This window comes from Hylaeus volcanicus, chromosome 6 (genome assembly GCF_026283585.1).
Source record: "Hylaeus volcanicus isolate JK05 chromosome 6, UHH_iyHylVolc1.0_haploid, whole genome shotgun sequence".
Lineage (NCBI taxonomy): Eukaryota > Metazoa > Arthropoda > Insecta > Hymenoptera > Colletidae > Hylaeus > Hylaeus volcanicus.
In genome coordinates this window covers 15,174,863-15,192,846 of record NC_071981.1, presented here as the reverse complement: position 1 = coordinate 15,192,846, position 17,984 = coordinate 15,174,863, and the positions used below count along the sequence as shown (strand labels likewise).

The 17,984-nt window shown below is 42.1% G+C and overlaps 1 protein-coding gene across 1 annotated transcript; it reads left to right on the top strand.

Annotated features, from left to right (window-relative positions):
- Window positions 1–9,868: 9,868 nt before the first annotated feature.
- Window positions 9,869–10,399, top strand: LOC128878546 (uncharacterized protein slr1819-like). Its single transcript, XM_054126833.1, has one exon. It carries the CDS (start codon window positions 9,869–9,871, stop codon window positions 10,397–10,399), a length of 531 nt encoding a protein of 176 aa, XP_053982808.1.
- Window positions 10,400–17,984: the final 7,585 nt, after the last annotated feature.

Genomic DNA, 17,984 nt, shown 5'->3' with positions numbered 1-17,984 from the left:
TTTATATTCTTGCATATTGTTTGCATTCTGTAGGTTCTCGCACATTCAAACTTTCTATAAATGCATAAAGATCCGCAGTCTACTTATTACTTAGTACCGGTTTCTTCATGTATTATTTTATAATGGAATATGGGATCATATAAACGCTCGATCGATACTTTTAAACCTTATTTCATTTATTTCTGATACTTCTAATCTTTATTTTATTTTATTTATTTAAAGCTTGAAAGAACTATCTTTATTTAACTATAAACGAAAAATATAGACAAGAGAATACTGATGAAAATCAACAAAGAGAAACATACACTGGTCTGAATGTAGTTAAACCTCAGCCCTTCTTTCAATGTACGCTGTAATATATTTTTGCGTCAACTAAATAATATTATTCCAACATTTTAAATTTTACCAACTTTGCCTAAACAAACTGCTAATCAGTACTCAACGTTTTAAAGTTGACAGCACTATGCATCGAATAGTCATTCGATAATTTTCGTTGCTTAGCAAGACCCACCCTTAGAGGACCCTGACAACTTGGCCAAGCGAGTATTTTCTACCCTTATACTCGGTCCAAAATTACGTAGACGTGAGGGATGTTGTGCTCGAAGGACAGACAAGGAAACGAGAAGATGGAACTATTGAAGTTCGAGAGGAAGGTGTAGGGCGGCAGGAAAGGAAGGTTTTCTAGCTCTTCAGGTCCATGGATATCGACTTCGAGTCAGGGATAGGGGTAGCGGTTATTAATAACGCCGCGATAAACCTGGGGTTAAGCCCCGCGGGTATGATGGCCTTTGGCAAAAAGCGAAGAGGCTTCTTCTCCTTTTTCCTTCCATCTCGTCTCTCTTTACCTCTCGCCTCGCCCTCTTCTACTCGTTTCCTCCTTTTTCTATTTCTGCGGGTTCCACTCTTATTCCGGCTCTGAGAGAGACGGCGGCAAGGAGAGGGAGGAAGGAAAAGAGACAAAGGGTTGGCTTCCAGCCGAGTTCGGGAGACACGGATCGAAATATTTATCAAAGATCGCACATCTACGAAAATGGAGAACAGAGGGAGGGGAGAGTTTCCTTAAATCTAGTTTTCCGAAATCTGAATCAATTAGAAAAAAGGACGAGATGACATGATAGCGTTTGAGGGTCAACTCTTAAGGGTTATTTGATATTACTTGATGTATTATTGATGCAGGGTGGTGTTACATGCTTTATAAAATAAATTTAATTCTCGATGATTGACCTGAATGATTTAGAAAAAAGGAGAATCTAAATCATTCGATTTAGGTTTTTACATGAAAGAGTGTGGGGTACCTGTTTATCTAATTTATCATCTCAATTCATGTATTGGGATATGGGATAAACTTTAAAATATATAATAGAATATAGATGAAATATCTCGAGGATATGGGACCTAACCTTTCTTTACATTATCTTGACGGTTGGTCGATATCCTTTTCATATCTTCAACAGAGACTTCTATATCAAACAACCGAAATTCATATTCCTTCCTGCGGGTATACAGAAAACTTTAAAAACAAGGAAAAATACATTTTTGAATCGGAATTCCAAATCCTCTGGATACACTCGATCGACGTGTCATATATCGCGTTACCGAAAATCGAATTTTAAATACGGAAACGTCAATATTTCCGATCAAATAAGTTCAATTACGAAGAGAAACGAGCGAGAGCAAAACGACGGGGGATCGCACGCATCGGAAGCATCTAACGAGAATCGAGCGGCTCGAGTTGGCAGAGTGGTGGAGCGGAGCTGACCAACTAGATAGCCAACCGGCACCGATGAAATAGGTCTGCGCGCACGTTCGCTCCCGCTATATTACAGGCGGAACAGCCCAGGTACCCGAGTACGTGTACGTGCCTAGGGGCCACTCGGGCTCTGAAACTCGCCGCCTCCTCTTACCTCTCCGGTGGCATCGTTGGCGAGGGCGTCGCGCGTTTACGGCGTCGACGGTTTTCCCCGCTAGCCCCGGCTTACCACGACACGGACGTAGCTGTCGCGGCCAACACAGACGATACCACGAGCGCACACGAGAGAGCGGAGAGAGCCAGAGCCCCCGAGCTTCGAGGCCGCGATCGGTGTGCCACGAACTTGGCTGAGAAGAAGAGGATGCGAAAGAGGCAAAGAGAAGTGGAGAGGGAGGGAAGAATTCGCAGGGCGTAATGCCGGGTCGATGGCGTGGCATCCAGAGCTACCGATGTGTGCGGTGGTAGTGGCATAGCACGGTCAACGCGATAGCACGGCGTGGCGTGACGCGCGACGGGGTAGGGGGAGCTAGGATGAGTGGTAGCAGCGTGGCGCGGCACCAACGAGGCGAGCCGAGGCGAGCCGAGCCGAGCTGAGCCGTGGCGCGGCGTGGCATGACGGCGGCGTGGCGTGGCGCGGCATGGCGTGGCGTGGGGCGGCGTGCCGCGGCACGGCGCGACAGCGCAGCACTACTCGACGCACGAGGGTAAACGGGGTACGGAGGTGGTAGGTAATCACCCGGCGGCTCGCGTTATAGCGTCGTTACGCCGCAGCGCCGCTATCGTACTCGTCTCCCTCCTCCTGCCAACACCCGCCGCGTTCTCTCCCGATCCCTCGTAACGTTTTCCACCCGTCTGTCCCTCCCGCCCTTCGCCCAAGCCCTTCGCCCCCGCAACCCCACCCCCTCTCTATCTTTCACCGATTTAATGCTCGCCTAGCCTGTCTTCTCTCCTCTTTCCTTACCGCCTGTCTCCGTCTTTCGTCCGTTCCGACTCTTTCGCGTCTCAAGACTTCGCCTAAGCGGCCGAGGTGGCTTCCTATCCGCGCATTGCTACTGGCTACGTACACGGAATACGTTTACCGCGGTGCTCTCTCCCGACCAGGCGCGATTTCTGTTATCGATGATGGGACCGATCCCGCGATATAGTCGTTAACCCTTTCTACGTACGGCTCGGTCGACGTTGGTCCAAATTTCACGCCTTGCGGCGAAATTTAACACTCGGATGTGTTCTCGTTGGGGATGAGCTTGCGGTAGCTCGGATTTATCGAATATGCATGATTTCTTGAAAGTTTCCATTCAGAAGGCACGAAGAAGGTCAAAATGGTGTGTATATTCTCAACTACAGAAAATAGTAGTAATACAAAAATACGGATAATAGTATGTAGTAAAAAACATACTATAGTTACGTAGAAGGGAATTGTGGAAGCAGTCAGCCCTTAGAGAAAGCGATTGGAAGCATTAGTATAAGAAAGATGAACGTATGGGCGCACTTCGTATAAAATGGTGCATCTGGAAAAGATAAACAAACAAGTCTAAGACTGTACTTTCAAAGAAAGGGATTTCCAATGCATATCGACGTCAATTTTAAAAGAAACCACGCATCAGAAATATAAAATGTTGACTTCTTCTTTTAAATTTATCATACATCGATCTCTAAAGATTCGTATAAGACATGTATCATTGCAATAAATTACATGGTTCCAAAGGTACAACAATTAACACCAAAACTACCCCTCAATTGATACTTGTTATACACACTACTATATCTTTGAAATCAAAGAGTGAAGTGCCTGTTTCAATAATTCTCACTAAAAACTGTAGTAAAAACGTTATCAATAATTCAGTTGTCTTAAAAAGGAATCTAAGATAAACTGGTCAAATTGACCACCTTGGTAGTTCTAGCGTTAATATGAGACGATTCCTGTTTGCACGCTGTGTAACGCTTTGGCTCCAAGTGAGAAAAGTTAAGAGTGTTGAATATTTAATATTTAATAGTCTTGAATGTTTGGCCAGTAAAACTTAACACTGCTTATCTTAGTAGCAGCATCAACAGAACGCGTAAGTACCCCGTCGAATTGCAAGTTACTAATTAATCATACGTAGTACAGTGATAGAGGATGGGGCCGACGTAGAGATCTAAAAACTGGTGGAATTGACCAGCGTACCGGCTTGATGTATTAAAGGGGATGGATCGATATCGCGAGACGCGTAAAGTACGAAGTCACCAGTGGAATTAGCCAAAGTTTTTTCAATTTTAGCTGCTGGATGCTCGGATTTCTGGATCAAGATACATGTGTCTTTTGGCGGTAGCAACCGACTAAATAGCCAGATGCAGTTTCTATATGAAAAAAGTCGCAATGGACCTCATTGGTTACAGAAGGAATGTCTTACATGCCACGAAGATAGGCAGAATTTTATTCGAACAATGAATGACTTAAACAAATTTCAAGTTATCGATGTATTACCAAGTTACTCGAATAAGATTTTCAGTCGTTCGACATTAAACGTACAAATAAATAAAGCATCGTGAGATGCTCATCTTTTATTCGTTATTCAAAACTTTCTATCTAGATAAAACTGTTGTCTATCAGGAATCATATCCCAACAACAGAGAGTTCGAACAACGGTGAAAAAGTGACGAAAGGGCCAACTGACATCCTTGTCATGAACAATGGATTGGTTTACGAGGGAATGGAAAAGAATTTCAACACGAATAGTACCAAAATACGAATAAAACTAAGTGGCTTCGTATTTTCTTTATCAGCGATTCATTAGTTGAAGATGAAACGGTATAGGAACGTTTCGACATAAACGGGTATGTCTGACATATTTCTTCTTTTTTCCCTCGCATGGTATTTCATTAGAAAAGATGCAAAGCATAAAGAGGGGGAACCCCTAAATTTCGTTTAACGGAAGATGGTACTAAGCTTTTGTTATTTGCATAGCTCTTATCAAAGGGAATAGAATAATTCTTTGTATATTTTCTTTTATTTATCGGTGAATTTTGGAAGGAAGATCGAACGCAGTCGACTCGACGGAACGATCAGCGCGGCGCGACACGATACGAGAGTCGCGTCGTTCCGTAGAGTGACGTTTAACAGCCTCGTAACTGGCTGGAATGATTACCTCGCCAACACGGGCGCTTCTCCACCTACTGACTAGAAGGCTGACTGTGCGTTCCTCCTCGGCGTCGCGACACTCGTAAACAGACGCCCCACGGTGTGGTGCTCGACTTAAACCGTCGTCTGAATCCTCCTATTTCTTTCACATTCCCCCACAAATATTCCCTGGAATAGAACCGAATCTTTTTACCTTTTTGCGTTAAAAAGAATCGCACAGTCGGCTCTACGCCATTCGTGCATCCTCCCATCCGCGAATGCCTCGTCGTACTCTCGTATAGAACAAAAAGTGAAACGCAAAAGTAAGAATAATGAATCATAGTAAATGTAAATCAGTGATCCTGAACTTTTTTTAAATCTCATGGCAGTGTTTGGATCGATGATGAATTTTTGGCATAATACGCTTTTTTTTGTTATTAAATATTCTCTGCGTTCGTTCGAATGTAAATAACAAAAAGAGGATCAAAAAGAACAATCGAAAAGTAGTGGAAATTTGTGTACCGGACGAACAAATAATTATTTGTAATTACAAAAGAATTTTAGGATGTCAGTTGACGCTTTTGTCACTTTTCCCCGTTGTTCGAACTCTCTGTGGATGGGATGTGATTCAGTTCGGTTCAGTCGTTTATTAAAATGAGCAGCTTTTTACAATTGACAAAGCTATTTCGCTACCACTTTCTCTATTTGTTTACATTTGCATTTTCTTTTTTTATTCGATATTCGCATGCGTCTTATATGACTCCTGCATTGTTTTAATAATGTTTGCAGTATCCCTTACTTCTCATCTATAGGGGCCTGCTGACCCCCCCTCTAGCTCGGGTACCACGGGGTTGCTAAGCCCGTACTGTAGCTTCAAAAAACACCGCTACAGCCCCCGAGGGCAGGGATGTGATTCCTGATAGACAGCATTTTTATCTAGATAGAAAGTTTTGAATAACGAATAAAAGATGAGCAACTCTGGATGCTTTATTTATTCGACAAAGGTTACGAATTTAATCGTACGTTTAATGTCGAACGACTGAAAATCTTATTCGAGTAACTGGTAATACATTGATAACTTGAAATTTGTTTGACAATGAGTCATTCATTGTTTTAATGAGAAGATGGTTATTTCGTTTTGCTGCTTTATCGACTCGTTATTTTCCTCATTATTTATAGGAAGTGGGCCTGGTTGAGCTTTTAGTCGCAAATAATCGCACCACCAATGTTAAAAACTATAAAAAACGAAAATTGATTATCTCTCTTGTTCAACATTCGCGGTGCGTGTGTTGTTGGCTTCGCGGCGCAGTGGTATGCCGTGGCATAGTGGTTAAGAATTACCGATGTAAATTATACATGGTTCGAATCCCGATACGCGTTCATGCTTTATCACGCAACGGCCGTGCGGATTACGAATTCTGCACGTATGTTTTACCACCGTCTGGAAAATGGTAGCAATAGTAACGTCTTTATTGCACCGTAATAACGAAATTAATTGATAGAGTCGTGTAAAAGGCGACGTTTGGCCGCGCTGCTGCTAAGAATTCGAATCATCGTTTGAAGCGATCGAGCCGTTGCACATTATCTAATTATTTCGAACACTGTAAAAATTGATTCTTTGATAATTCGTTTAAAACGTTTCGACTATAAGATTGTACGATCTAAGCATATTATTATAAGTAAACTGTGGAGATGTTAATTAAATGATCGAGGAAAAATATGAGAGGTCAACTTCTGATAGAGCAAATTACAAACAAATGTCAGATATGACATAGTGCAAAACTTTTAGTGCTTTGCTATGCACAGAAATAGCATCGATTCGATTCCAACGATTATAAGAGACATTAGGATTTTGTTTAAAAATTGACAATACAATTATTCCAATAAGTATTCGTACCCTCTATGTCTATTGAGAACATTTGTCTAAATTAAATAACAGGTTTGTTGTTTCCAAATAAATATTTCATTATAAATACATGCATGCGCAAAGTATATTCATGTATATATATATAACGAAAAACTTATTCGGAATCATCGAGCCCACCGTTTAATTTAGACAAATTTCTTGAATAGACATAGGGGGTATGAATTATAGGACTGACTGTATGTGACGTACACTTTTGTTTTGCTTTTGTTTTGTTTTGCTTTCTCTTATTCACTATGAGATGTGTAACATGTTTGATACAAATTGTAATAACAAAAGGATTAAAATAGTAACAGCTAACAAAACTACAATAAAATAAATGAAATTACAAGGAGACTGAGTAAATCAAACCAAGCCCTAACTATTTCCACGAGAATCTCTTCGCTGTTGCTTTTGGCTAACGAAATCATCGACTTGCATTTCAGTGAGTCCTATTTGTTTACATCTCGAACCTACTTTCACTCGAAACGATCCTGGCACAAATTTGCGACAAGGTTGTTGAAAGGGTCGAAATAAACAATAACGCGAAACGATCGAATGGCAAGCGGATAAGAGGTCGAGAGCAGCCAGACGAGAAGAGGGCGGAAAATTTTTGGCACGGGGTGAAAGACAGGCGTGGAAGATTTATCGTTTCCAGGGAGAGATCGCGAGACAGCGACGAAGGCCTGACGCACAGCCGAGAGGAAAAAGAGTGGGATCGGAACCGAAAACGACGACGAAGATGACGAGGAATGCCGCGTAGTCGTCGAGGAAACTTGACAAACGAACGCGAAACGAGGCGAGAGGACGAAGCAGAAGCAGCAGCCGGGGGTTTCCGTCGAAAGAATACAGTGAACGCGACGCAAGGTCGGTGGTAGTCGAAAAGAGGAAAGACGCGGAGGTTGAGGATGGCGCCGGGGCCGGGGAGAAAGATAGAGAGGTTTTACACGTCGCGGTGAAGCGAGCGAGCCACCCTTCCAGGTGTTCGTCTATAGAAGGTACCCTTCGACTCTCCCGTGCCCTCGTAGATAGTACCACTGGCGGTTTCAGTCACGCGCGCGTGCGGCCGCGAGCGCGCACAGTCGCAAAAGTCCGTTCGTGGGGAGGCATACATACGGAGCCATAGTCACCCTCCTGCAACCCCCCCGTTCCACCGCCTCGCAGCTCGGCAACCCTCGCTCGACCGACGTGTTCCCGCCCTCTTCGTGTTTCCGCGGCCCGTTCCAACCACCCCGTTCCATGCCGTGTCCCGCAGGGCATGTCCCTATACACCACCGGCTTTCTATTGTCCGCGCCGTCGTTAGTGCCTGCGATTAATCCGTGCGTTCGAGGAAACGTAAAAAAAATCGATCTCTCTGATTAGCATCTAAACGTAACGCGAAACACCGACAAGCCGCGCGCTTTTCGACGAGGCCCAACCGCGACTTTTTAAAGATATTTTGCGTCGAATCGGTCTCGACAATAATTTCACAGTCTGCGGAAAATTCTCATCCCCTTTGGTGGCACGCTCCGCGGCACGCCCGACCGTCTCTGTTATACTGCCGGCAGCGACCCAACTCCCCCTACCCCCTAGCTCTTCGCTCGCCCATCCCGATGCCGTCTCACTCTCTACCCTCTCGGTCTCCTGCTACCGCTTCTACCACCGCCACTGTTCCACGCTCCCACGTACACACAGACACCCACCCACCCACACACATACACACACAAACCCGCCTCGCTCTCTCCTACTTTTTCTTCCTCTCGCTCTCACCACCTATCTATCCATCCATCCATCTATCTGTCTCACCCTCGACCTCCATCAACCCACCTACGACTTCGTGCGAGCTTTCCAACCCACCTTCTCTCTTCCCTTTCCTATCCATCTCTTTACCCTCCGTCGCGGCACTCTGCGAGCCGCTCGTTAACCTGCTAGCGCCCCTATAACCGCCGTTGCACGGCCGCTACCACCATCGACGCTACCCGGAGCCCGCTATATTTACATATCAATATTCCATGGTCGCGTAGCACCCAGGTACGCTGCTAAGCAGGCTGCCACGCTTTTCTGTTTCCGATATACGTACATAGCTATCGTATCGCACCGCGTTACACGCTTTCCCATCGGTCTGTTTAAGGCCTACACCCGCGCCACGTCTGCCTGCCTTCCGCGATTTCCGTAAACGATCCTCCGAGAATCGTGCCATTATTTCTTTCAAACTGTCCACAAAGGATGAAATCAGCCATGCGACCGTGAAGAATTGTAATTTATGTCGAACGATGCAGCATTCGTTGAAAATTAGATAGATGGTTGACTCTAACTGGAGCTTAACCTCTTCACGCCCTCGGTCGCAGATGTGGACGTTTATTTTTTTATAATTATAATTATTGTCAGTAATAAAAAGAACAAAAATTTGATTAGAACAAACAAAAAGAGCAGATCTCTACGTCCCTGAAGAGGTTAAAGTGAGATTCGGGGTGGGAGTCGTTTACTTGTTTTCAGTGAACGTGTTTATACCAACCGCGTGTGATCGAGAACCTGAGATAATATTGACAATCTATCGAATTATATTTTTTATGTATTATTCTGACAAGGACGATCGGAACACCCGACAGACAACAATTTTTGGGGATCGATACGTCTACGCGAAGTAGAATAGCCCCTATCGTGACAGACACGGCGAGTCTTTGCGACACGCTGTTGAAATTAAGTAGTAGCTTCATAAGCAGATGGGAATATCGCGTAGGAATATATCTTTTCTTGAAACCCGAATGTATACCAAATACGCATTTTTTCTTATATTGTTATAATATCTACCTTAAGGCGCCCTTCTGCCTAAATCAAGAATAGCTCGACGATTACTCCTTTTCCAAACTTCAAATGGACTGCTAAGAAAATTTCAAGAGAAGTATGGTGGTATGCTTATTCTGCATTAATGTCCGAATAAAAGGAAATGACGAGTACATCCTTTTACCAAAAACAATAGACACGATACGGTCCATGTTGCAGCTAAGGAGCTATTAAAAGATGACAAAACATCCACATCCTTCCATGTAATGATAAGAAGGAGCTTTTCTTTGAGCATGGACCTTCACGCTTGGCCATGGTTTAAATAATGGAAGCTAAAGAGTACTAGGCTTAGCTATGGGAGGGATAGAAGGCACTAGGACAAAGTATGCAAAATTAGAGGTTACTAAGCTCAACTATGCAAAGTTAGAGGGTACTGAACTCAAGTATGGAGTACTAGAGGGTACTGAGCTCAACGACGCTAAGCTAGAGAGTCCTGAGCTCACGTATGGAGTACTAGAGAGTACTAGACTCACCTACGCAAGGCTAGAGAGTCCTGAGCTCACGTATGGAGTACTAGAGAGTACTAGACTCACCTACGCAAGGCTAGAGGGTACTGAACTCAACTATGAGGTGCTAGAGAGTACTAGACTCACCTACGCAAGGCTAGAGGGTACTGAACTCAACTATGAGGTGCTAGAGAGTACTAGACTCACCTACGCAAGGCTAGAGGGTACTGAACTCAACTATGAGGTGCTAGAGTGTACTGAGCTCAACTACGCAAGACTAAATCGGACTGAGCTTATGTATGGGGGGCTAGAGGGTACCAGACTCAACTACGTAAGGCTAGACGGTACTGAGCTCATCTACGAGTTCGTAGATACTTAGCTGAGCATGATTTCGTTTGTATAAACGACGTTCCACTGTGCCTCGTTGCGAACGAAAAGTTTCACCGTTTTCGAAATCTGGTCACCTCGGTTGCGGTGCCGTACACGAATCGATGCGCGTGCGCATACAATGGTACCGTTGGATACTAATTTTAAACGTTTCCTTAACCTGCCTATTTATAGACGTCCGACTCCCGAGACTCTTTAAAACGTCTCACTGGTCCATTTGTCGCTCGAGAGCGCCACGAATAATTTAACGGCTCACTTTCAAACCGGGCCGCGCACGCCTGCACGCCCACACGACCGCACGACCGCACGCTCGCACGCCCCCGCGTTTCCACACCCGCCTACGCCGACGTGAATCCTTGTTCCTGAAAATGCCACCGAACCGCGAATTCCCATACTTTCCGCGATGCTTATATCGGGTCGCAGTGACGCAGCCAAGTTTTCGGAGTTGCCCGTGCTGGAAACGTTTTCGGATCCTTTATCTTTAGAGAAATTCGTTTTGGGTAGATGCGGAAGACCGGGGTCAATTGGAACGTTTCGTGATAGAAATAGCGTACCGTGGCTTTATTTTGTGTCCTGTCTGTTTGGTAACGAGGTTCAATTATAGCCAGATTATCTCGTTATGAATGTGTATTATTCATTTGACGTTATGAATACTATCAATATAGTTGGAAATTTTCTGACATTTCAAGTAGAGATACTGTGACTAAATACAGCTACAGCCCCTAAGAGTGGAACGACACCTTCGTTTAATATTAATACTACAATTACCAAATTGGCCAATTTGATTCATACACTTCGAAGTATTTCTGAAATAACTCAATTTTTAACAATTCTTCAACTGCAACTAGCAGCACGTAAACTACTACACCTGAATCATACTTCTGGTTAATATAGCAAAAAACAAAACAATTGTTTTAGATTACTTAACACTGATAATAATTATCTATTAGATAGTAGAAATTCCGCTCTTCGATTTGAATTTTGTTTGAACTGAATCGGACGATTCCACATCGACTTACTATACTTCAAAGTTTCCTATATGATGAACACTTTCGAACGAATGATTAACTGAATGGCCTACGTCAATTCCAGGAAGTGCGTACGCACGATGTAGTAAAGTAGTAAAAATCGTAAACACAGTGCGTATCGCAGTATATCCTGAAAGAAGTTGACAACAAACAGCTTTACATTATTTCTCTATAATATTTAATGAGTTCCTTTCGAACGATTTCGATGAAACTTGGTATACAGGGGTTTTGGGGGTCACTGATTCTAAATCTATACTCAAAATTCATAAATTCAAAATGATGGATCCAATATGGAGGACCAAAATGCGAAAAGTGATTCAATTTGGATGAAAATTGGTATATAGGGGTTTTTGGGGTCGCTGATTACAAATCTGATCTTATAATTTAGAAATTCAAAATGGCGGATCCAATATAGAGGACCAAAATGCGAAAAGTGAATCGATTTAAATGAAAATCCAGAAGTTTAACTTTATAAATCGTCGTAACTGACGAATCATCCAAACTAATCATCTACCAATAAAATCATGTCTTATCCATTACAAACGTAAAAGGTTGTTTATCAAACAATGATTTAACAGAAATTTTTAAAGACAGCTATCATAACAGAGAATCGATTTGATCCATAAATTAGTTTCTTCTATGATAAATATCTCGCTAATTTCATTATTAAATAGGATGAATCCTATGGAGACCAACGATCGATACAAAGAAATGATCTCGGTCGATCCTAATCTCTGCGAGAAGGGTCGAACGTTGCGTACACGTATAAATACGATTGAAAAGTGCCCGAGGGCGGTATGTAACGCGAAACGAAAGATATGGAAACGGTAGGAAGATGACGGGGAGGAAATATAGGTAGGTCTGGGTTAAGAAGTGTGGTGAAAAGCGACTCGAAGGTAATAGAGCGATGCAACGAGCAGACACCTCGCAATTTGGCTAATGGCTTCCCACCGGTATCGCGGCAGCTCGGGGCACACGGATACGCGACACGCGTTAGCTACTTTTCCCCTCCTAACCCCTAGGCTGCGTGCTCCCTTCTCGTACTTCGATATATCTCCCTTGGCATCCGTTTGTTTTTTCTATTCTTTCGACACTATCGAGAAACGTTAACGACTTTTCGCGAACATACGGTCATCGGTACTTTCTCGAAGCTTATTCGTAGGATTTTTTAAGGATTTTCACCCTTTGCAGTTGGAACTCCTTCGAGGAGACATCCGTAGGTCCATCTAACTTTGTAGGGTGATTATCAGAGTGTGGATGGTTATAGAAGATGAATTACAATTTTACTGGAAGAGTGTCTTATCTTCTAACTCTGGTACAGAGAATCTAGTAATAGTGCAGATTAATGAAATTTAAGATAAATTTGACGTTTCATGAAAGTTTCTTAGGAAATCCGAAAATAAAAGTGTACACCATTAAATTTTCGTGATCAATCAGTCTAACAGGACGATCTGTGATATAAATAGTTACTCTGGCAATTCTGAATGTTTTCGTAGTGTAATTTAGTAGGAATATTTTGAAAAGCCTAAGAAACAAGAATATAAAAACGAAACTCTATTTCTCGACCCAAAATAGAAAAGCAACCCCTTAACATTGGTATTCGGTCAATCCAACAGAACAGCCCCTGATATAAACACTCGCAACTTTCACAATTTCCAATTTTTTCAAATTTAACCTGCCTGAAATATCGCAAAGACCACAACCAACAATAACACATGTCAGCGATGCCCTAAAATCTATCCTGTGACCCAGAAACAAAAAATAGAGTAGCCCCATTTAACGAAATTTCACCGAGATATGGTCGCGTCACTTTTTCCCCTGAATCTCATGCTGCCAACGCGAAACGTCGTCCAGGTCCAATTCACCCGGGGATTCTTTCGTTGGGTAGTTCGCGCGAGGGACGAAGTTAAAATCCGAAGGATCTCGAGAACGGGGGGGTCGATGTGGCTCGAGAAGAACCGGGAGCGAAGCAGGAGGGTGGATGACGAGATCGTGGACGCCGGATTGCGGATTCCCGAGGGGACCCGACGGAAAGAGTAGAACGGTTACTCGTTCCTCTTTCACCCCCAGCCCCTGGCTGTCTTTGTGCACGTACACGCGCCCGTGAACGGCGCAAAAGAGTGAGAAGCGAGGAAACCGAAGCAAAGAAAACAGAGAGGCGCGGAGATCGAAGCAGTAGGGAAGGAAAGAGCAGAAGCAGAAGCAGAGACAGCCTGTCCGGGGGTGTGGCGAATGGCGATTACGGCTGGCCTAGCCTAGGAACAGCTATCTTCCATCTCGAGTCTAGACTTTAGAACGTATAGCTAACGCGCTAGGGAGTCCCAACCCTTCCTCGTTACTTGCCATCCAGGCCAGTTCTACCGTACGCTCCAAAAATCATTTTTACGCCTTCGGAAAATTGTAGACGAAAGCAACGTTAACCCTTTCAGACCTGGCGTCCACAATCGAGGGGACAAAATTTTAATTTACCGACGCTATCGTTTAGTGTATTTTCTCATTTGTGCACACGAAGAAAGACCAATTCTCCTCGAAAACTACACTATTAGAATTTTTTTTTTTTATTTTTTCCATACTGATTTTAGTCCAAGTTAACCCTAAACATTAAATTACATTGGTACGAGAAAAAAAATATAATTCAGGTCTGAAAGAGTTAATAACTGTAGAATTTTAAAAAGAATTTCAACATATCAACAGTTAAATTGGCTATCTCGTAAGAAATTATATCGAATATATATTGTGAATAAATGTTAAACCGTATTTTCTGACGTATTTTATTTTTTCACGAAGTAACAGTGTAAGCTCGAAGGAATTGAATTTCAAAAATGAAAGAACATTAATGAACCTAGGACTTGTAAATAGTGTTTATGACTTCAGGATTTTGGTTTTTTATAAAGGATCCACACCGATACATGGATACCAGACTTTTCACTATGAATCTAAAGAAACTAACTCTGAAAACATGGCGTTAACCCTTTGCAATCGCAATTTTCTGATTTCAGTAGCAAAAGGTTAAAATAATAAATTTGGAAATAATAAGGTTCTAAAATAAATGGTACAACAAATGTTGTACTAATTTCCGAATTAACTCAAAAGAGATTTTTAGCTCCGCAAGGTGTTCAAATAATAAATAAAACCGCAAAGAGTTAAAATTATAAATTTGAAAGTAGTAAGATTTTAAAATGAATGCTGCAAGAAATGTTAGATTATCTAATTTCCAAATTAACTCAAAAGAAATGTTTAGCCCTGTAGAAACTTTTACAAATATTAATCTGACGATGAATGCGTTAGAATTCTAACGTTTCTGTTCGTAAACTATTTGTATTAATATTTTTGACTACTAACACACGAAGACATTTTTTCCAAACTTCCTTTCTTCCTTATCGGGTGCGATATTCCGAATAGAAGTCGCGCGAAGGATGGCAGAATTACATTTCTTAGAAGGAAAACGGAGGGGGGATACGACGACGTCACACTCCTGACACTTGACGCTACCTCGGGGGATGATTCCCCCCATGGCATAGCTGTATCCCCAATGCAACGGGTGTACAAAAGTATCAAACTGTTACTATGTCAAAGAAATCGAATCGACACCTTTCGTTCGCACTGAGAATGTAGTAGCGTATGCCTGAATATATTCTGCGATTCTAAAGTTTAAATTATTAACTCGTTGGTGCAACAAAGACTAATTTCATGCATCCATCGCCTTTTGTCATAAATTATGGGTTGGAAAACAGTTATAGATCACGATGTCACGCTAATTTTTTGAATGCAAACAACTTTGCAAAACCACGTTTCACATCGTCATCGTAGTTAAATCGTTTCTTGCTTAACTTCTTCAGAGACGATTTTTTTTCGTTATTATCAAATTTTTGTTCTTTTTAATATTGACAGTAATTATAACTATAAAGAACGTGAAGAGGTTAAGATATTAAAGATTACTATTAAAGGTTAAAATATTTAAAAAATATTAAAATTTTAAAGAAATTCTTCGCTCTGTGGATACTGGTCAAAGAAATGTAAAAACATTGCTCTTTTTTTTTTCTCATACTCGGTGCAGTTGGAATTCCAGTCTTGCGTCACGCGAGTTAAACGAGCGTGTGTGACGCGCAATTGTTTTACATCGTTTACAAACTATTGCGCCGTGCTGTGCCATCCTGCACTCAATAACTCTAGTCTAAAGCAATGTCACGTGTGCAGCGGTCCGTCGATCAAGCTAGGCGAGCCTGTGGCACGATTTGATAACGGGACACGAACGAATTCTGAATGAAATTTTCTATAAAATTCGAATGAAATTCGGACGTAGAAATTCTTGAAACTATCGACCTCGCATAATAACGATTATCTAAGGACCCGCAAGATATCTTGAAGATTCGAACTACGGAGAAGGAAGTACAACTTGAACGCCAGAAACAGCCCAGAAACACGTGCAAAACGCCATCAACTATCTCAAGGACACTAAACCACTAATCAAACAGAAATGCAATTAAATCCGTCGCTAATTACCAAGCAGTAGATGCGACGAAAAATAAACCCATATAAAAAAAAAAGATTTCTTAAAAGCCTAACAACTTTCTCAGGTAGTTATTAGAATTAAGAAAGTATTCGCACTCTTTTTGAGATACACATGCTCTCCGTTTTTCCTTTTAAATCTATAGTTCTCCCTGTTTTCGTCCGAAATCTCGATCGCAGCTCTGTCTGTAAACTGTTTTAATAAAAGAGAAAGAGGGAAAATGCTAGATCGCCTATATCGATATTGCTGGAAAGAGAACGCGAACGCGTGTCGTCGCGCAACGAACGTCGCAGATTGGAAGATAGCATCCGATGGCTTCGTCACGCGTATCTGTAGTTGCTCGACGGCTCAACGGCTCGGTGGTCCTTCGGTTCAGCCTCACCAACGAAGAGAGAAGACCAGGAGGAAGTAGAGCGACGGCTGGATGGGACGACGGTTCCTCCGCGAGTGAATGGATGGGTGAGCTGCGAGTTATCAGGGACAGGCAGGCTCGTGGCTCTAGCACACCGTGTGGGTTTAGAGAAGTCGGGGGAAGATGGAAAGGGAAATCGAGGAGTTGGGGAAGTTCAGGCCTAGTACTATCCATGAACGGATGGTTCGGGGTGATCGATATGCTCTGCCGTCACTAATGTCACGACGCCACTACGTATATACTTCCGAACGCACTGTACTTGGCGGATAGTGTGCACTACCTTAAATAAGAAACATCAAACTCGAACTTGACTGATAGCAAAATCGTTATTAACCCTTTCCAGTACGTATACACTTCCGAACGCACTATACTTGGCGGATAGTGTGAACTACCTTAAATAAGAAACATCAAACTCGAACTTGACTGATAGCAAAATCGTTATTAACCCTTTCCAGTACGTATACACTTCCGAACGCACTGCACTTGGCGGATAGTGTGAACTACCTTGAATAGAAATCATCAAGCAACAACAAAACATCAAAGGAAAATCGTTATTAACCCTTTCCTCTTGGATGAGAATTGTTTATGTTACAATAAATGACATCGCAGCTGGATGAATGCGTCTAAACAAAGATGTCTCACTGTTATGGATAAAACTATACAAGGCACCATTTAGGAAAATTAGTTTGTATTCCACTGTGTCGAGTATAGTATATTGCGCAGACTATGTCACGTTTCGTGGTACAACTGAAAAGCGGATAATCGTTAGTGAAAAAGAAAATAAAAAATGTGTAATAAAATGTTTACGTAGGAGGTTCTGTTTTCGAAGGATTGATAGTCATCCGCATAGGGCATAATCCTTTCTGAAAAGTTCAATAAAGAAGCGAGGAGTCAAATGTTACCATACTAGCTCTAGAATTGACGCAGCCCGCCAGTCGATCTGTCGCTCGAGTTGCCAGATACCAGGTGCAGGTACTCCTAGTAGATCGCAATGATACCTACAGACGATCGAGGGTTTGTAGCAAATCTAAAATTAAAAACTGAAATTCAAGGCTTTATATAACAATAAACAACGTTGCATAAAATGTTAACCCTTTGCAGTCTAAATTTTCTGGTTTCTGGTACATTTTTGTCGAGCCTCAGTCGACATAGGAACGCAAAGGGTGTAAATAATAAATTTGGAAATAATAAAGTTCTAAAATCAATACTACAACTAATGTTGGATTGTCTAATTTCCAAATTAACTCTAAAGAAATTTTTATAATAAATAAAAACACAATACATAAAGTTTCATTTACAAAAATGAATCTGTTTTCTGAACCTCGCCCACCATTATTTCTTACTTTCTACTAAATAATTTTTGCAAAAACAATTCTTCGATAGCCCCTTCTCCTTATGATACGTTTAATGTTATAAAATATCCTACCGAAGAGGATTCGATACTTCAAAAATAGTTTAATAAATCTTTTCCAAACTACATCGCCTATGAATTAAAATTATATTTGTTTCATCATATAGCACAACTACAAACCTGTATCCAACGATCATCGATCGTTAAGAAGATCACGCTCTCTCTACCTTTTGTCGGCGTGGACGTCGCAACTAAAAATGAACAAGATAAGTGAAA